General features: G+C 39.8%; 1 protein-coding gene across 9 annotated transcripts in view; it reads right to left on the bottom strand.

Annotated features, from left to right (window-relative positions):
- Med12l (mediator complex subunit 12L) overlaps positions 1 to 21341 on the bottom strand; it is a 341599-nt gene that overhangs the window by 18774 nt on the left and 301484 nt on the right. For 8 of the 9 annotated variants that reach the window (XM_052732026.1, XM_052732028.1, XM_052732027.1 and 5 more), the window contains 5 exons: positions 19934 to 20090; positions 14728 to 14957; positions 3535 to 3624; positions 1848 to 2077; positions 87 to 243 (listed from right to left, as the gene is read on the bottom strand). In XM_052732026.1, the coding sequence (XP_052587986.1) occupies positions 87 to 243; positions 1848 to 2077; positions 3535 to 3624; positions 14728 to 14957; positions 19934 to 20090 (864 nt within the window). The remainder of the gene's footprint in view (positions 1 to 86; positions 244 to 1847; positions 2078 to 3534; positions 3625 to 14727; positions 14958 to 19933; positions 20091 to 21341) is intronic. The other variant, XM_052732033.1, reaches the window with a different exon arrangement.

Below are 21341 nucleotides of genomic sequence, written 5' to 3'. Positions count from 1 at the left end.
CTCAACCTGAAGTGGCTTTCATTATGAAAACGCTGCATCTGCACTACTGGAAGGGATGGCATTGCCCTCACCTCCCTGCCCCATACCTGGAGGAGTCTCTGCTGCTGTCGAACTTGCGGCTGTCTGGGCCTCATTGGGTCCTGAGGCAGGGGCACCGAGGGGAGGTTGGGATGTGCGGGAGTCAGCACAGCATCAATTCCCCCGCCCACCAGAGGGCTCTGCTGTAGAGCCTGGTGGTTCAGTCTGGCAAAGAATAATGCAACTTGTGTTCAGGAACCAGGCGTACCATTGAAGTGTCAATCAGTGCCTCCAGCATTTTACACACATCCACCAAGAAACAATTCGTGTTCAATAATCATGTGTACAATTAAAAATGGGAAAAGGCCAGAGGATCAGAAAACAGATCTGACCACATTGGAAAAAAAAAAAAGAAGAAGAAGAAGAAGATAGTAAGCATACTACTTCAGACCAAGTAGCAATCATACAGAAATTACTTCTAAAAAAATAGTTGTTAGCAGTAAGCGAAATAAGTTACTATTTACTTTGGAGCAGGCCACAAGTGGAAAGGCTGAACAATAGTATTTCATTACTCCTTACATATCCCTGTGTGAGGTCAGTAGTTTTCTTATCTAACTTTAAAAATGAAGGAATGGAGATAAGAGAAAAAACTAAGGTCACCCAGAAAACAAATGACAGAGGTGGGATTTGAACCCAGAATTTTTGGGCCCTGAAGCTCAAGTTATTGAGCTTTGTTATGCCGCTACTTATTATAAAGATGGCAAATGTAACGCATGTTTTACAAATTAACTTATTTCCCGTAATATGCTACCATCCACCTTCCTAATTTTCAGGGAGTAGTTGAGCAGACATGTGGGTAGTCTCTGACAGTAACACACGGGAGCTACGCTGCTCTCCACTATACAATGCAGAACTCTACAAACCTAATTCTTCTGAACTATACTATCCAATGGGGTTGGGAAATATGATAAATGATAATGAGTTTTCATCGGTGCCATCCCATAAAATGGCCTTTTGCTGCTAGGACTAGTTACACAATTATCAGATCTTAGAACTAAACAAAACCACAGGGCTCCCTGGACCAAACAACACAATTTCAAGAGAGAGCAGAGCATCTAGTTGAACATGGGGTTTCCATAACCACCATAATCACCATGTCTCCATGTCGCCGCACAGACCATGGACCTCAAAGCTAGCCATGCTGGCCATAGCTGGCTAATGAGCACTTGAAATGTGACTAATATGCCTGCAGAACTAAATGTTAAGCCAATTTTAATTCATTTAAATTTAGCCATGCATGGATAGCAGCTACAAATGAGCAGCACAGACACACCCTGTGTGGAAGGGATGCAATTAAAAGAACAGAAAAGTCTACCATGAGTCATCACTGAGGTGGAAAAGATAGAAACCAAGTTGTAATTAAACTTGGTCAAGCACCATCTACAATCAGTACTACAACATACACTGTATGGTTCCAAGCAGGCAAATTCTAGTAAAGGCACTGCTAACAATGATCAATAGTTTTCTTGGACACTTTTAATAAAAAAAAAAAAATCTTTTGAGAAAAAGGAGAAAAGAAAGAACACTAGAGCTAACATATGGGTATCATCTGAAAATCTTATGCAGCACACAATGGAAGAAGAGAGTCAAAAATCATAGTGTTCTCAAATGAAGGAATTTGGAACCTCTACTGCATGTTGATAAAAATGAGATGTCACGACACAAATAGAGGAGCTCAAAAACCTGTCACAGTGTCAAATGCCTGGAAGAAGTGTAACAAAGCCAAGGCCGAGAGGGTTTACTATTGCAATTACTTCAACAGGTATCACCTCTGAGAGCCAGCTACGGGCTGCAGGTATGGTGAGGCCTGCTGCTGCGCGTAGCCACTTGGCTGCTGCTGAAGCTGTCGGAGTCTTTCCATCAGCGCTGGGCTGGAGTGTGCAGCTGGATAGGACCTGGAGTTGTAGCTCGGGGAAAGGACCACACCACCAGACTGCTGCTGAGCTGCCTGTTGTAAAGGCATCTGGGTTCCATACATTGTGTAGCCCTGGGGCATGGTCTGCAGGAAGGCACAAAGGAAGAAGTCAATGCTCCAATGAGCATCCATGGTCCCATCACTAAGAAATGGAGAGGGGCAAGAAAATAAACCCAGGAGGTCCAACCTGAAATTCATGGTTTGCATAGACTCTGAAGACTCAAAAATATGAGGATGGCTGCTCTGTAGGCAAGAAATCTAGCCAGAAACCCACAGTCCAGACTGGCTGGGCAATGATTTTGCGGAAATCTCTAGTTCAAAATAGGTGAATATTTATTTGGCTTTTAAGTTGAGTTGCTTATTTCGAGGCTAGGAAAGGCATCTTTCTATATAGAAATAATCAGCATGGTATCTACACATTCAGTGCACAGATGGCAGCAACATCCAACAAAACCCAAGCAATATCATCTCCAAAGTTGGCCAAACAAGGTGTCCCAGCCCAGTGAACATTAAGCTAACAGAGTACACTTTCCCATGAATACAAGTACCTATTTCTCTAAACCTTGACACCCATGTAAAAGACAAACATGGTGTTTTCTGGATCAGAAGATACAATTCACTGAACAGAATGCTGTCTACTCTCTGTATCCTCGAAACACTACATATTAAAGCAGTTTAAGGACTGTGACTCTGAAGACAAGAGTAATACATAATAAACATGCAACAGCCTCCAGGAACCCAGACTCAGGACCTGTGTGAGCCAATCATGGGTCTCCTTTCAGCCGTCTACATGGAATGAACTGCCAGCCCCAATACAAGTCTTGTCACACCAGACCTTCTTGTATAAGAGGAAAGGCATAAGGGTGTAAGGAAGCAGAAATAATAAAACTACGAGGGGGCGTGGCTAAAAGCCTGCCTTGTTTAAAGGTAAGTGCACCATTTGTTCAGCATTTACTGTGTATGTGATAGTATGTTAATCCCATACATCACCTTGAATCCTACATCTTTTCTCTTGATCTTACAAGAGAAACACATGTCATACAGCTACTGAGTCAACAACACCTGTATTGCGACCTGATTTAAAGACCCATTATCTTGTTCTACTGTGATTCCTCACAGAAGTTACCTTTGAATATAAAATTTCTACAACAAATTATGCCATAATATATTATATCATAAATAACTCTGAGATTATTAATTAATTAATTAATTAGTTGAGATAGGGTCTTAACTATGCAAGCCTGGCTGGCCTTGATCTTCCTACCTCTGCCTCCTGGGTGCACATTACAGGTATGTGCCACTGCCTTGGATTAAGTGCTTCAAGATCTTTCATCAGCAGACAAGAAGTCTGAATTTATTTACATTTCTAACTGAGGAATTTTTTTGGTCAATCCTGAGACTTATTCAACAATTACTGATCTGAAATCATGAAGCAGAAGTAAGTACATTCTAGATCTAGTTGATAACCAGTTTCCTTGATCCCCAACTAACACCATTAAGACATCAATGAAGCAGCTCTGCTTCAAAGCCAATGTGGGTACCTGTGCTTGCTGCAGCCCTGGATACTGAGGGAGCTGAGGGGAGGGCCGTGCTTGTGCAGTAAAGAGAGCAGCCTGGTCCCCTGGCTGGCCCTGGAAAACAAAATTAAGACAGTCTGTAACTCCAAGTGCTTGATTTGAGCTTCTGAATATAGAACTTACAGATCTCAGACCACATTCAATGCGATTTCTCCCAATCCCCCATGTGTGCAGACTACTGATGACTTCTTCAGACTACAAATGTTACCAACAGCAAGCCTCTCAGCGAAGAGTTTCTCAAATGACCTTTTAGGTACTAGAAGGGCATAAATGCTTTTCTGGGTAGGGAAGAGTCTCTAACATGTGACTCTCCATCACAGGCACTACCCAAGTCCAGTGGAGAAAGAGGACATAGTGCATCTTCATCACATATAAAATTCCCAGGGCTTCTTTTTTTTTTAAGATCTTTTTTTTCTCCAAACTTTATTTTATATATATCTAGTGTTCTGCCTGCATATATACCTGCAGGCCAGAAGAGGGCACCAGATCTCATTATAGATGGTTGTCAGCTACCATGTGGGTGCTGGAATTGAACTCAGTACCTCTGGAAGAGCAGCCAGTGCTCTTAAACTCTTGAGACATCTCTCTAGGCCACCCAGGGCTTCTTAATGAAGTGTTATCACAGTGATCTAAAAACTGCATTCAGCCATGTAATCTGAGGAAATTTTAATACCTACTAAGACTAGATGGTAAGGTATACTCAATGAAAATATTCCATGTCAATAGCAAATATAATGCCAACCAACTACATGTAGAATAAAGCTAGTTAACTTCTATTAATCAGTTTTAATTTAATATACTTTGGCTTTCAGAACATTAATCAATATGGACAGATATACATGAACTTTATGTTCTGGTTACAGAGGTTATTTTATGGAAGCTTGCAGTGATAATTACAGGAAAAATAAGCCTAGTTTCTCACCATACCTGGATTTTCCCAAGACTTAATTGTCAGGAAATAATAAGTTTCCTGTGTAATTATTTTACTACTGTCTCACAATAAAAAAAAGGTGCTATATTATAGTTGTGTGAAACCATTTTAGTGTGCTTCGGAAAAAATAAATATATTTCTAACCAAGAGAAGGGATAAATATGTAATTTAGGTAGAAGTACACCAATACTAACCATATTAAGAATGTAGCACATGTCAGGCCTGGGCTGCTACAAAAACATGCCTAAACTCCAGTGATCGGACCCCAAGGCCAGAGCATCCCCATTGGAGTAGATACTTCCAAATGTGATGCCAGGGGTCAAAGTACCTAAATGCCCATAGGTACTTATTCTTTAAGGACTAGTGACTTAAAATCGCCCCATAACAAATCTAAAGGAAAATGTATCTTTGTAGTTGTTATGAGATACTGAAACCAAATGTATTCTACATGGCATGGTGGAGTCCTCTATTCTCCACCTGAAAATAAGTATATGGCCAACAAAATATGAACTCAACGGCATCTTTAGAGGTTCTTTGTCTCATGTCAGGTCAGGGCTTTTTAAAATTTGTATTTCATTTCCATTTTATATTATTTATTTATTTTTACCCTATATGCAGTGGGTAGCCATTCCAGCTTTGATCTGGAAGTTCCAACCCCCATTGAGGCTTCGGTAACCGTCACGCCTACAAGGCGGGGCCAAGGGAGGACCCTGAAGACCTGAGATCCGGATAGGACGCTGGAGGTAGACAGAGCAGAATTCTCCAGAGAACACCGCCAGACTGCGCCACACCTTTCCCAGACCCTGTAAACTATCCCTTCACTTGTAAGTTACCCCACAAAATAAACCTCCCTTTTAACTACATGGAGTGGCCTTAATAATTTCACCAATACCTACAGGTTCTGTGCGTGTGTGTGTGTGTGTGTGTGTGTGTGTGTGTGTGTGTGTGTGTCTAAAAGCTTTTGGTTTTATGTTTTTATGAGATTCCCAAGTGTGCAAAGGAGTGGGTCTCTGTGTCTATAATTGTTTCTTGTGCCTTTCCTTGGTCTCTCTTCTTTGTTTGTTTTTGTCATATTATGATTTGTTTGCTTTTGTTTTAGCTTATTATATTTTACTATTATCCTTTAGATACCTGTTCGTTTTCTAAAGAGAGACAGAATAGGGTTGGATCTAGATAGGAAAGGCAGTGGGGAGGAACTGGAGGGAGTAGAAAGAGGGGGATCATAATCAGGATATACTGTAGGGAAAAAACTATTTAAATAAAATGAAAAAAAGAAACACACACACACAAGCAGAAAATTGCTTGGGTTCATTTATTAGTTAAATTCATCTAGACATGGTGAAACACAATTTTCTGAGTACATCTGCTATGGTATCTATATCTGACCACTTCAGTAAGACTCTAGCTTTTTAGAGTAAGGTCCCAAGAAGATATTCTCATTACTCTCTTAAGTACAACCCTGTCATTATATGATTGGAACTAAGAACAGTTGCCCAGAATCCCACTTTGGGGTCATCGGGAGTCCAACTTATCTTCTCCCAGTATCCACATGGTTCTTAGTCCTCAAAAGTCCATGCTCAGGAACCATCAAACCAACCACAGATCTTTAATATCATTAAATTAATATCATTCCTTTGATCTATAATTCCTGAAATTTGTATTATTTAGGTCTCTGAAGTAGTGCTGGACTTCTGCAGGGGATAAGCACACATGTATTACCATGTTTGCAGACTGAAAGAACACTCAACTACTATATGTAAGTTAGAAGCCTAGGAATGACAGCTGACCAAGCCTTTTCAAGTCAGTAGGAAATAGAATGTATGCACAGCTACACACACATACACAAGGCAAGTCTAATGCTTTGATCCTCCTCTGATTACTAAACATCAATATGGAATACACTATGACTAATCATGTTGATCTGTCTCAGTCATCAGGTGACATACTTGCTGGCAAATAGCAGCTGAGGTTATGGAAATTTAAGAAACAAAGTATAAATTACTTTCTACACAAAAAGATCACGAAAGTAACTCAAATAAAGGTGTCACAAACTTTCTAAGAAGCATGGAAAGGACGGAAGAGATGGCTCAGTGGTTGAGAGCTCTGGCACCTCTTCCAGATGACCTGGTTCAATTCCCAGCACCCACATGGCAACTCAAAACTGTCTAACTCAGTTCTAAGAGATCTGACACCCTTACACAGACACACACATAGGCAAAACACTAATGCACAAAAAAAAATAAAAATAAATTGTAAGACAGAAGCATGGAGGAAAACTAAAGTACAGTTTGACATTCTGAAATTCATGCCAATCATTTGTATCTGAAGATGACCTATTCGTGTGTGAACATATTGTGTCCCATCCCCCATATCCAAGGACAGCAGAGGTCTATAATATTCTTCTTGAGGGGAAAAAAATCATAACTTCGTTGGTACTCACCAAGTTGTTTTTGAATATTTTTGGCATCACATAGAGCATCCTAGAAGGGAAATATCTTAATCACTCCCCTACCACACTAAAGCAGATTCCTGATTTCCTTTTCTTTTTTTCTTTTTTTTCTACCTTCCTTTCTTTTTTTGTAAGAACAATGCCAGGAACATCTTATTTCAATTTGTAAAAAAAAATTAGTTGAATGTTTTTTAAGAAAAAATAAATATAGAGCAGAGTGGGGAATAGCCTTGAACTCACTGGTACAGGGAAAGACTTTCTAAACAGGACACCAACAGCATAGGCACTAAGATCAGAAATCAACTGGACCTCATGAAATTGAAAAGCTTCTGTACAGAAAAGGATGCCATCCTTTGTACTAGAGGTATCCTACAGAAATGGGAAAAATTTTAGCAACTACACATGTATATGTATGTATACATACATATGTATACATAAACACACACACACACACACACACACACACACACACACACACACACACACACACTCAAAAACTACACATCAAGAAAACAGCCCAATTTAAAAATGAGGTACAAATCTAAACATAATTCTCAAAAGATGAAATGCAAATGGCAGAGAAACTCTTAAAGAAATGTTCAACATCCTTAGTCATCAAAGGAATGCAAATCAAAACATCTTACAGCAGTAAGAATGGCCAATATTAACAAAAGTAATGACAGCTCATGCTGGAGAGGATGTAGAGTAAGGGGAACACTCATCCATTGCTGGTAGGAGTGCAAACTCGTCCAGGCACTATGGAAATCAGTGTGGCAGTTCTTCAGGAAGCTACCTCAAGATCCAGGGATATCACTCTTGGTCATATATCCAAGGAACTCTATATTCCAGTATTGAGATACTTTCTTAACCATGTTCATTGCTCCTCTATTCGTAATAGGCAGAAATTGAAAGCAGCCTAGATACCCATCAACTAATGAATGAATAAAGAAAATGTCATACATTTACACAATGGAATATTACTCTGCTTAAAAAAAAACTAGCAACCCCCCCCAAAGAAAACAAATAAAAACAAAAAAGCAAAAACCTGAAATCATGAAATTCAAAGGTAAATGGAGCTAGAAAATAATCATCCAGAGTGAGATAATCCAGATCTCAAAAGATAAACAAGATATATATTTATGTATATGTGGATGTTTATTGTTAAGATGTTAACATCTTCAATTAGCAGGCTATAATCCATATAACCACACAGATTTAAGTATAGAATAAGGGATTAGGGTAAAAGGAAGGAGCTCCCTAGGAAAGAGAAATAAAAAAGATAGTTATGGATGAACAGAGTGGGGTGGAGGAGGAAAAATGGAAGGATCAAGTGGGGAGGGGAAGGAGAGAGGGGATGAGAAGGGAAGTATGGGGAGGGATAGATAAAACTATGTACTATTTGAGGGGTACCTAATACATAGAAGCTTCATAAAACATAAAACATATAGGAAGATGATCTAAATGGAATTGCCAGATAACAGAGGTGGGGGGAGAAGTCCCATCTGGACATCTCTCATCACCAAAGGAAGCCTACAGTTCGGGGAATGGGTCACATCTAATTGAGTTTTTAGCTAAAGGGGATCCATGGGAACCCCCAAACAACTCAGGCTATTGCCGGTGATATGGTTTCTCTTCATAACTGGATATCTCGATCAAATCCTTCCCTTGAGGTGTCAGGGAACCCCACAGAACAGGAAGCAGAATGATTGTAAGAGCCAGAGGGGATAGAGGACACCAAAGAAACAAGGCCTTCTAAACACAGCAAGACCGTGCATCTGAACCCACAAGAGACAGACAGCACACACAGGACCTGCACGGGTCTGTGCAAGTGTGGTCCTAGCGCTTAGAGAAGTGGACATAAATCTTCATACCTTACCCAGGAGTTGTCTTCAATTGATAACAATTCACAAACGAAAATTAGTTCTCTCTAAAGGAGTCTCACTGGGTATAAAAACCACTCTAAGAGCAGGCCTGATGCCCAGCAGTAGATGGCCAATACAAAATGAACAGTGAACTGGGCGGCATCTTTGGAAGGGATTTGTCTCGAAATGTTTCCTCAGGGCATTTTTTTTAACTGTACAAGTCCCTTGCGTACATGTAATGGTGTCCAGCTTTTCTGTTCTTTGGGGATTCCTAGTGTGCGGAGGGTGTGTTTGCTGTGCTTTTGCTTTGGTCAGGCTGTTGCTTGTCCTACTCTGGTCTGCTTATTTTCTAGGGAGAGACAGAGGGGGTGTGGATTAGGAGGGGAGGGGAGTGCAAGGGTGTCAGAGGAGTTCGGGGGGGGGGGGGAACATAATCAGAAGATATTGTATGATCTATTTTCAGTGGAAGAAAAATAAGAGGAAATTTTTAAAAAATTTATTCAAGTGGTAAAATGTTATGCATATTTTGCTATAATAGAAAGCATTCTCTGGTGATGATGATGATGATGATGATGATGATGATAGCGACAACCTAAGCCAGTACTGTTAATGAATCCCCTAGCAAAAATAGTTTTACTTATGAATCTTCATTTGGAAATCTACTAGGTGTCCACAGCTGAAATGATATACATGATATGAACTAAAAGTTATAGTCATCACAGGAGACTGGTCTATTTTAACTACAGAAAACAGAGAAATATGAGGTCCTAGTGACAAGTTACACACATATGATGTTTTTAGAAAGCCTTACTTTAAATATAATTTGACTAAGATCAATTGATACCAGTATTAACTGCTAAAACCGCCAGATCCATTCTAAAGTAAACATACCGCAAATACATGCCTTCTCTACAACATAGTCTATTAACATGCCTACACATAACTATTTAATGTTCCTAAAACAGGAAAGTAGTACAAAATAGGTTAAAAGTATTGAAAAGATATGAATTCCTATTTATTTGAATGAATATAAAAACAAAGAGCCGGGCGGTGGTGGCGCACGCCTTTAATCCCAGCACTCGGGAGGCAGAGCCAGGCGGATCTCTGTGAGTTCGAGGCCAGCCTGGGCTACCAAGTGAGTTCCAGGAAAGGCGCAAAGCTACACAGAGAAACCCTGTCTCGAAAAAAAAAAAAAAAAAAAAAAAAAAAAAAAAAAAAAAAAAAAAAAAAACCCAAAAAAAAAATAAAAACAAAGAACATTCTTTTGACTTTAAACAAAATGTTTTGCCTGCTGTAACATCCCCCCGCCCCAAACACAGTTGACGGATTGGCAAATGATTCATGCAAATTGTTCTCTTTTGGACATTGTCAGCCTGACAATAATAATGCTTAATTCAAGTTTTTGGTGAATAAAATCCTTACATGCTTACTTCTTCATAAGCATAAATTCTCAAGAAAAATTAAGAGTCCAGAAGCACTTCCAAACCTTGCTTTATCAAAACCACCATTGGAGAAACTGCCTATGCAGTCAGCATGGCATAGTCCAGATATTTTCAGCATCGGAATATGCAAATAAAGGTATTGCACCAATACAGAATATTATTAAATCATTAGTTGTGCAATCACAATACTCCTGTATTAGTACCAGCTAATGGATGAAACTGAGTCACAGAGCTAGTGTGTAACACATACTGAAGCTCTTATAAATAAGAGATAGTGAACAAAAACGGAGGTCAATCACTTTGGGGATAGAGTCAGAAACAGAAGAATGAAAACAGGTTTCTTTGCTGAACCATCTTTGTTTATGTCAACAGGGGCTATTGCTGTAAGAGACACTCAGTTACAATTATTAGCACTACAACAAGCAGTTAGATTAGAGACTAAGACAGCAACTTCAGACATTCATAAGGAAGTAAAGGGCTGTCTGTAACAGAAAACTGCATGACTGACTGAAGCTCATGTCTAGCCTTCGGGGGACTAGGTTATTCACAATGTATTTCCATTTTCACCTTGTATCAAGGAAAGAGCCAGATTCTGCAGAAAGCATCTCTTTATTAGTGGGAAGAGGCTGCAGACACTCTGTAAGGGTTGAGATGCTTACAGACTCCTACACTTATGTCTTCTTCTGGGCATTTAGGTTTTCCAAATGGCCAGAGCAGAGGTTACTCCAGAAGCACTCACACAGACAGCTAAGGCAGGACTGTGTGGGTGACAATCACACTGCTGAGGGTAAGGCTACTGGGAAGCTCTTGACATCTGAGACTGGCTCTTGAAATCATGCATGGGTTCATCTCTTAAAGACTCCTAGACTTCTAATGTGTGTTTGGTAGGTAAAAAAAGGATGATTAAAAAAAGACTCTAAAGCCCAATGCCAACAACCACAGCTACAGAAGCAGCCACAGCTAAGCCTAGGAAGTGTCTGGCAGAATTCCAAGACCCGCAATAAACACCTTTGTGAGTTTTTTTTCTTTTCTGAAATGATTAGCACTTAGAAAAGCCTATTGTGTCCAGTATGGACTGTAATAAGTTATTAATATGACTTACATTTCACACAATTCTACCTTTACATTTCAAATGATTATTGAAAGGGGATTCTTTTCTCTCTACAATGTATTTGGTTATATTCCAGATATATTAATAACAAATATTACTGTGGTGGTTTGAACAGGAATGGCCCCCACAGGATCATATATTTGAATGTTTGGTCATTAGGGAGTGGTGCTACTTGAGAGAGATCAGGAGATGTATCTTGTTAGAGTAGGTGTGACCTTGTTGGAGTAAGTATGTCACTTAGAGGGGGGTGGGCTTTGGGGTTTCAGAAGCCCAAGCCAGACCCAGTGTCGCTCTCTCTTCCTGCTGCCTGTGGATCCAGATGTAGAACTCTTGGCTCCTTCTCCAGCACCATGTCTACCTGCATGCTGCCATGCTCCCAGCCATGCTAACAGTGGACTAAACCTCTAACACTGCAAGCAAGTCCCAATTAAATGCTTTCCTCTTTTTAAGAGCTGCCTTGGTCATGGTGTCTCTTCACAGCAATAAAACAGTGACTAAGACAACTACCTATTAGAAGACAGGGGAGGAGCTCACCATCCGACAAAAGCACCTAAGCACCATGCAGATACTCCATGTGTATCTTGTTTATTCCAAAGGGTTCCTGCTCACATGGCTGCATAACTATGCAGTTCTCTTTCTTCTGAGAGGGGTTGGAGATTTAGCTCAATGGTAGAGCATTTGCTTAGGCAGTTAAACAAAGGCCTGGGCTTGCTCTCCAGAAAACTTCATATTCCTCCTCCATTAGCCAATACATGAAGAATAATGACATAAAAAGGTTTATCTGGCCAGGTGGTGGTGGCTCACACCTTTAACCTCACCACTCAGGAGACAGAGACAGGCGGATCTCAGTGAGTGTGAGGCTAGCTTAGTCTACAGAGTGAGTTCCAGGACAGCCAGAGTGATTACATAGAGAAACCCTCTTTCAGAAGACGAATTTGTTATTGGTTAGGAAAGCACTGGGAACTTTTCATTGTTGAAGAATGTGAGGAGCTGGCTGATACTATGAAGCTGATTTACTATGTGAAGATGACATTTAGGACCTTGGAAGTTACAACAACTGGGATAAAGAACAAAACAAAATCAAAGCGCAGACACAGAAGAATTAGTATGAAAACACACAGTCTATCAGTTCCTGTGCTTTGAATTACCACAATTCTGCAGGAAAAAAAGACACTGAGGTATGTTTGAGTGTTTGGAGGAAGCCACCAGAGATACCTTTTAGGTCACAGGCCTGCAAGAATACCTTTGACTACACTGTTTTGTTAAACTCCTTAGTTGTCATGGATATTGGGAAGTGAACCTTAGAGAAAAAACATGTTTACCTGTATGCCAATGACCTTTTCTCCAGTGCTCAGAACCACTTTCAGTAACCAAAGCTGAATTCAGCAGTGAGTTTGAAAGTGGGCTACAATTAAGAAAAGTTCAGCACTGTGATAAAAGAGCAAGCAGATGTAAAAAATAAAGAGGCAAGTTTATTTAGGTTTCATTTACTTTAAAAAGAAGACAAGTTCACTTTAGTGGAATGGTTTATCAGTTCCTAGTAATGTTTTAAATTCCTCTTAAGAATTTGAAGCAAGATAACCGGGTGGTGGTGGTTGGCGCACACCTTTAATCCCAGCACTCGGGAGGCAGAGGCAGGAGGATCTCTGTAAGTTCAAGGCCAGCCTGGTCTATAGAGTGATTTCCAGGACAGGCTCCAAACTATACAGAGAAACCCTGTCTCAAAAAAAAAAAAAAAAAAAGAAGAAGAAGAAGAAGAATTTGAAGAAGAGTGATTGTGTCTGCTCACCCTCCAAGAACAGCTAAAACTGCAATGAAGTTTTAAATGGCCTCAAATATGTTGCCTATTTAAGCAAAATCACTACTATGTTAAAAGCATTTTACTCCAGCTCTCATTGTGTGTGTGCACCAGGCAACTCTGGCCCATTTTGCCCGGTATCCAAGGACTTCAAGCGGTTGGTGATGTCAGGGAAAACCCTGATGTTAACTTCTGCGCAACATCCTTACACAGGCCAGTTGACAGCACAGTTTAAAAGGCAGTTTCAGACAGCAGAAAGAACCTTTTTACCTCTTCCTCCTATCACCAGGTGGAAATGAGGATATGCCAAGTTACAAAGGAGCCAGGCCTGGAAAGGCAAGACCAGGGCAACTCAAAAATATGGGAATCCCAGTTATTGTGGAGTTTCTTGTTTTTCTTCAAGCAGGACACACATGTAGGCTGGCTAACACAATTAAGGTGGCAAAGGTACTCCTTAAACACAGGGTTGCTGCGGGATCTAAAGAACTATCACATTTAATATGCTCATGACTGTTTGGGCACAGTAAGTGCTCTGCTAGATATTATCATCAGAACAGTGCAACTGGGAAATACAAAAAATACATAAACTAGAAAAAGCAGATGCAATCCTACTTCACTCTTTTCACGCACAAATTTCACTCATATAAATTTATAGGTTTCATGTGTCTATATCAAGGTAGGTATGTGTCATTTTTATCACTGTTCATTCAATACAATCACAGTCTAAAAAGAATGGTGACTTACAGGGCATAATATCAGAAATATCAATAAAAAATTACACTCAAAAGCTTAGCATAGTGAAGCTCTCCTTTACTTTCAGCACTCTGGAGGCAAAGGCAGGTGGATATCTGAATCTGAGGCCAGCTTGATCTACATAGAGGGTACCAGGTCAACCAGAGCTACATAGTGAGACACAGTCTCAACAAAGTGAGACCCTGACTCAAAACATCAAAAAAAACCAAACAAACAAACAAAAACACCAACAAACAAACAAACAAACCAAAAACTAAACTTAATATTTCTGCACCGGGCATATACTACAGGGGTAAAGTGCTTACCCAGCATGTTTGAGGCCCTGGGTATAACCCAAAGCACTTCACACACATATACAAATTCCATATACTGACCACTGTTTATAATTTACTTATTGTTTGACACAGACCTTATTGAATTAACAAAACAATGAAGCAGAAAAACACCATGGCTTTAGAGGCACAAAATTAAGTAATAAATCTGAGGATAATGTATAGAAGTAATGCTAAAATGAATATAAATCTCAAAGTAAATATAATATAGAATAGAGCTGGAAAGATCACCTCAGAGGTAAAAGGCCTACTTCTGAATGATTACAAAGTCCTTAGCACTTTTGGCTTCCTCCCAAAGTCAATAGTGAAATAAATACAAAAGGGGAAGAATATTTATAAACCTGTATGAAGGAAATATCCCTCTAACCACACATGTACAGAGATGTGTAAGCAGCAAGACTATGCACCACACCCCAAACTCACTCCTGCTAGAGGAGGGGAACACATGAGGAGGGCTCCAAGGCTGGCTTTGGACAAACCTGTTGGAAAGGTCGAGTCTGGGCCTGCCTGAGAAGCCGCTGCTGCTGCTGCTGCTGCTGTTGCTGCTGCTGCTGCAGAAGTTTCATCTGTAGCAACTGCTGCTGAGATGTAATTGCATGAAGGGAGGGCGGCTGCAGCATGGCACCGGAACGCCTCTGCAGCATGTTGGATAAAGCTTGCTTTGTATTGGTTGGGACAAAGGAGCCTGCAGGGTCCAACCTGGAGCCACCTATAAAAAGCAACCAAAAGGAAGGGTTTTCAAAAGCAACATGTGTTCTTTGATCACAACAAGAAATTTCACCTTTCCTACTTTATGAGCAATGTAGAAAATGATCTACTGCCTCCCAGCGCTCCAGCGCTAAGCATTAACATTCTGTTAAGAGCTAATTTCCAAAAGTAAAAAGCAACGATATGTATGAATAATAATACTTTAAAACTGCTATATGGAGGCTGCATTTCAGTGGATAAAATGCAATGCCTGAAACAAAGATGAGTCAGCATAAAACTTTGGCCATGTGAGTGGTAAGCCATGTACATCCCTCAGGATGTACATATTACTTGAATAAAAGCATGCCTTGTGTTATATTTTGCAAAGTTTCATAAGCCAGGCATAGAAGCTCTCTCTATTCTAAACAGATCTGAAGGCTGTATCATTTAACCTTTCCTTTGGCAAAATTTAAAGGCCTATTTTGGAAATGGGGAAAATACGGAGGAGGGAAGAGGGACAAATAACAGCAAGGTTGTTTGATAAAGCCTCAAGGAATCATATTATTTTATATTTATCTGAAACTATATATAATACATCCTTGTATGTCTATGTGCGTATATATTTGCACACACACGGAGAGGGAGAGGGAGAAAGGGAAAGAGAAAGAGCGAGCACTTAAATTATGTCACTTGGGCTGACAATGCTCCCCACAAGAGCCATACCCCAATACCAGGTATGAAAAATCTCCATTCAACTTGTTGGTTAGAGTAGTTCAAATGACTTCAAAACAATACAGGCCACTGTTATTGCCTTTGGTTGCCTCTCAAGAGCTGAAGACTTAGGGCATAGAATTCAGATGATTCAAGCTGGATTTAACCTGAAATCTTTCTCCTTCCTGTGGTCTAATGACCATAGCACTAGAAAGTCCTATGAACCACAACAGTGACCAGCATGGCAAGATTACCCAAAAGGTGCAATAGTGGCATTTATGTTACCAGTAGCTACTGGATTTAAGGAGAGACATCACACCGGGTACTAGAAACCTTACCAACTATCATGAGCTAGTAAGGTCACGGGTCTTAGAAGAGAACCTACTAGCACCACTTTACTAGACCAGCATAATTCATACTATATTCTAAATCTTTTCCTTATACTCACAGATGAGTGTAGCTATCACCCCATATCAAAGAAGCTTCTGCTTAGAGCAAATGGAGATTGTCAGAAAAACACCACTGGATGCCATGTAGGGATTAACCAATTATGGGGGCCCAGCCCCAACAGATACATCTACAACAGAACCCCTGTACCTAGGGCTCAGAGAACAATATGGAGGGGCAAGAGGGAAAACTGTAAGGGCCAGAGGACCAGAAATCTGATCGGAGATAAGATCTCCTAGAAATGAGTGCCTAAACAAGACCTGAACAATGACAGTATCAATAAACATGGTAACATACACAGGGTTGAAAAAAATCCAATCTCTATTTAAAGAATTATAGGCAAATAATGGTTGCTGGGAGAAGAAGAAGTAGCCTTTCCCAGGATCGAGGTTCCTAATTAGTTATCCATTACAAAGTGGTCAGCCCTGAAATCACACACATGCAAACAACAAAAATGGACTCAGCATGCTGTATTTATATATTTGTGCATCTGGGTTGTATATGTATAATAATCAAAGAAAAAGAGGCCATCAATTTGATAAGTGGGGGTGACATGGGATAGGAGGTGCTAGAAGGAGGGAACATGGGAGAGATCAAATGTAGTAAAGAGAAGAGCTGTAGGGAGCAAAGGGAAGGGAAAAGCGGTGTAATTTCAATTAAACATATTAAAAATAAAGAAAATGCCTATTTTGTAAAGGAGAAAAATGAAAACACTTTAAAATCTTAAAATGCTTGAGGACTTCAAATTCTACAAACATCTCTTCAATTGCTATTGCTTAAAAGACTAAGAAAATCCTAAAGATATTTGCATTTGCAATTTGTCAAGGCCTTTATGAATTAGAAAAATTTCTATAATCGGTGGCTGTACAGAAAATGTCACTTTTCCCTCAGAGAATCTATATTCCTTGATATATGCTGCGAACAGGAAGAGTTCTAAGCACATATCTCACAAAAGATGTTTCTTTCTTCTTCTTTTTTAATCAAGCAACATGTATGACAGAAAAACATTTTAAACCCACTTATTTGGGGGCCAACCTTCAGGACTCAGCACCACAGGAAACAATATGACCATTAGTCACTCAGAGGCATGAGAAAGACATCTGAAAATAATAGCAACTGAGTAACCACGTCCAAGTCACTTCACTGCAGCAAGATGTGAAATGCTACTAACAATCCACAGTACTAAACGAAGGACAGTGCACTCATTACAGAAAAAGGAAAACTGAAAATCAGACTGAATTCTATTTCTTTTATTTTTTTTAACTCTATAACCTTGAACCTCTGAGCCAATCAAAAAACGTTATAATCTGTCTAAAATATTCTGTGTATTCCTACATGGTGACTTTTCTTTACCTTCTACAGAGTGCTAGTCTGAACTCAGTGTTTAATATTCTACCTTATTTTCTTAAACCATCCACACTGATGTGTACAGATGAGAAGTGTATGTGTCCAAAGACAATGGGTAACAATGGATCCAACTGGATTTCGGTAATGCTGATCACTAGGCAAAAAACTTTCTAATGTTTTGCTTGCCTCCAGGGCCCTACCCAAACTGTGGACACTGTTGGGTTGACTGTTCTACTCTACCTCAGTTTTCCCAAGTTCATCTTCCACAGGAAAATCTCAGATTTTCTGGGTCTGGCAGCTGAAGAAGTAATGCTGTCCTGTGTGACAGCCTAAGACTGAAGACCTTTGCCTACAACAAAGTCATGAAGATCATCTTGGAGGAACCCTGGCTGGTTATCCAGGCACCAGATATGTCTCTGCCATTTTAATTGATACAGAGGCCATTGGATTATATGCCTGCTCAAATTTATCCTTCTCAGATCTCTGATAGTATTGATGGCTAGCCCTAGCTTCATCAGTTCAGCAGTCCTAAGCCTACCTTAGCCAGCTCCTCCCTGCAAGGCTGCAACTGCCTGGTCAGTACATTTCATATGCAAAAAATCAGGCCTTGCTTCACTAAAGCTACTAGGTCTCCTGCTGAGAAAGGCAGAACCACAGGCATGTTAACCTCCTTTATAGGTTTCACATTGAAAAAGATAAACTCACAAAACAAGTTTCAATGTAAAAACAAGCTCCAGCTATCATGTTGTTAATACTAAGTAAAAATTTAGTTTTTACTGTCCCTTTATTTAGAAGAATGTGCTTTTCAATGGCAGCTCTCAGTAATCAATGCCCCATGTCTCATGATAAATGATCTGATGTGGGGGAGGGGGAGGTTTGAAGTTTATGTAAGTTGTGAGGGTCTGAAGGAAGTGATTGAAGATATGTAAATATAAGTTGTGAGAGTCTAAGGAAGTGACTTAAGGTATGTGAAAAATGATACTTAAAGATGATACCTGATGTTAAGACTTCAAAAGTTCAGTTTTAACATATAAGTCAATGGAGTTCTAATAAGCTATTAATGTACCCTTGGTAAAGCACTGGATACTATTATCATAATTACAGGCTCAAAAATTTAAACAACCTTTGTTTGTTTTCTAAATATAAACTTAAAAGCTGAAAACTTCTCTGACACACACAGGGATATACACGTGTGTGTGTGTGTGTGTGTGTGTGTGTGTGTGTGTGTGTGTGTGTGTGTGTGTCCATCCCTATGGACAGAGGAAAGAGTGTTCACGCTTTTAACCCAGAACCATCCTTCTGAGTACTCAAGCTTTTGCTATGGCTCAAAGGCATAAGTCTACTCAGCCTCCCGAATAGTTGAAACTACAGGCAGGCATCCCCATATGCAGCCAACAGTCTATTTTTAAGACTTGGACACTGTTCTTCTTGTAAGAACACCATTGTGAAGACAAGATAAAAAGTACCTGTCTTCACAGAGCTTACAGTCTGGAGTGGGAAGCTAAGCCTCTCAAGCTAGTAATGCTATACGACAGAAGAGAGAAACACAGAGACCAGGAAAAGCATGTTATTACAACTTTGAACAGAGCAGCCGGTTAGGCTGGACCTCACTGTGAAAGTATCAGATCAAACTCCTTGGAAGCAGGTGATGAGCCTGTAGATGGGGGAGCCTGGATGCACAGGAAGCATCAAGTACAAGTGTAAGGAGGTAGGAGATGTTCAGCTCATGTACTGAACGTGTCTCCTGTGTGAGCTATGTTATAAAGGCTATAAATATATTTTTCATTAAGTGTAAATGCACATCTATATACATATAGGTAAAATTTATGAATCTATACGTATATGCACATATGTATATGTGCAAAAAAATTAACTTTTTTCATCCTTTAAAAACATTTTTTTCAGATAAAATTAATTTCTAATTAGCAAATATTTTTATCTAGGAAAGTATTCATTTGGATTGTAAGATGTACTTGGGACTTGAACCAAAGCAATACTACAATCAGGAATAATTACTATGGTTGTGGTAGTTTTCTGTGTTAATTTGCAAATCTTCTAGCCAAATCAAACTTCTGATCTGCTTCATAATTTAATTTTAAAATTTACAATGCAAGAAAGGAAAGATAGAATACCACCTGATCTTTTAAAGTGCAAGCAGGAATTATATTTGGTAGCTTAGACTTTAGGCCAAGTTGTGCAATCCATAAATATAATTTCAGCTGTATGTTAATTTATCACCTAAGGAGACAAGCTCTTGCTAGGTTAACAGTGCTCAGTAATCTTCCTGTCTTAGCCTCTACACAGTAGCTGGGACGATAGAACTCAGCTACTGGGTGTAGCCGAAGCTTTATTTCAGAGAAAGAAAAACAAATTACACCTAAGTACTGGATTACCCGAAGTCTCATTTTGTGGAGGATAAAGGTTCAAAGCAAGGAGTTTCTGTCCTCAAGTTGCTGATGAGTGATCTGCCAGTGTTCTGTGTCTCATACCCACCTGGATTCAGAGACTGATTCTGAAGGAAGAAGCTGGGCTGCTGGGGCTGGCTCACCAGGTTGTAACCCCACAGTGCAGGTTGTGGATGATGCATCATTTGGGAGGACATGGGTGAGTAATTAGGAGGCACTCGGTAGATGTTGCTCTGTTGATACTCCTTCAACAGAAATATATATATATATATATATTTTTTTTTTTTAAGAAAATTGAACCTAATATACCACACACAGTTAATCAATACATGTTTTTCCTATTCAGGTATGAGGGATCATCCCATCCCAGGACTCAAGGCTATATTTTGTGAAAGGGAAGGGAGAGAACACAAATGGTAACCCATTTCCTGAAAAATATTCATGTGAATTAAAAACTTTCTTTGATTTAAAAAGTAATAATATTCACCTAGCACATAAAAGGCCCTATGTTCAATCTCCAGTACCATCTCCCCACCACCACACACACACACACACACACAAAAGAAGTTCCTCACAGCAGACATGTAAAAAGCTAAAAGCACATGTCTGAATAAAAATTGTATCAGAAAGGGCCACAGTGCTTCAGAACTACTCCAGGCCTTGACAGTATCTTACCCACAGCTTTCAAGACAGCACTCAAAATAAGTTGCCATTCCCTACATCCCCATGCTTTCTCCTCCTTATAGCAGGTACTGACTCTAATGATCACACCAGAAAGTCTCAACTCCTTCATCATCCATCTTTTTTCCTAGCATGGCTCTTGAGGATGAAGGGCAATGAAAATCTCAGTATCCCTCAACTGGGCAAAAGGATGTAATCCCACTGGGAAGAGGCAGCTTCAGGAGGAGGGTTCTGAGGGTATTTCGATAAGTCTTTTGCATGTGAAGAGAAAAGAAGCCCTCATCCATGTGGTATGGTGGGCCAGAGTGTCCCAGGTTTGGGAGTGGGCACTGGTGTTCAAGTGCCATCTGAAAGTGACAGCAGCCATCTCTAAAAGTGTCTTCACTACCAAACTATCAGCTAGGATGATTCAGTGTTGACGAAGGTAAATGTAATGATAGTTGATCATGAACTGCTGAGTACCCACAATAAGTACTTCCTCCCCATCAAGCAAGAACATCCTTGTCCTCCACAGAAAATGACCTGAAATTTCTCTCTCAAGTAAAACCAGGTAATTTCAAGGAGAAATCTATTTTAAATATTGCATCTCATATTCTACACAATGATTTCTGAATTATCATCTAATAGGCCTCTGGTACTGGAAAGGAAAAGAAAGAGAAAGGGTGTGAGATGATTTTAAATTAGGTTTATTTTATCTTTTATAAGATCTGAAAATATGTTAAAGACTACTCGGGGAGTAGAAGATACAAGGGCAGAGAGAGAAATCTCAGGACCACTCTGTAGGGGTAAATCAGACGCAAATTCATTTGGAGGAA

The sequence above is a fragment of the Peromyscus californicus genome, unplaced genomic scaffold, assembly GCF_007827085.1.
Source record: "Peromyscus californicus insignis strain IS unplaced genomic scaffold, ASM782708v3 Scaffold_9__1_contigs__length_137607984, whole genome shotgun sequence".
Classification (NCBI taxonomy): domain Eukaryota; kingdom Metazoa; phylum Chordata; class Mammalia; order Rodentia; family Cricetidae; genus Peromyscus; species Peromyscus californicus.
The sequence above is the reverse complement of the archived record's forward strand: the minus strand, read 5'-3'. Positions and strand labels throughout refer to the sequence as shown.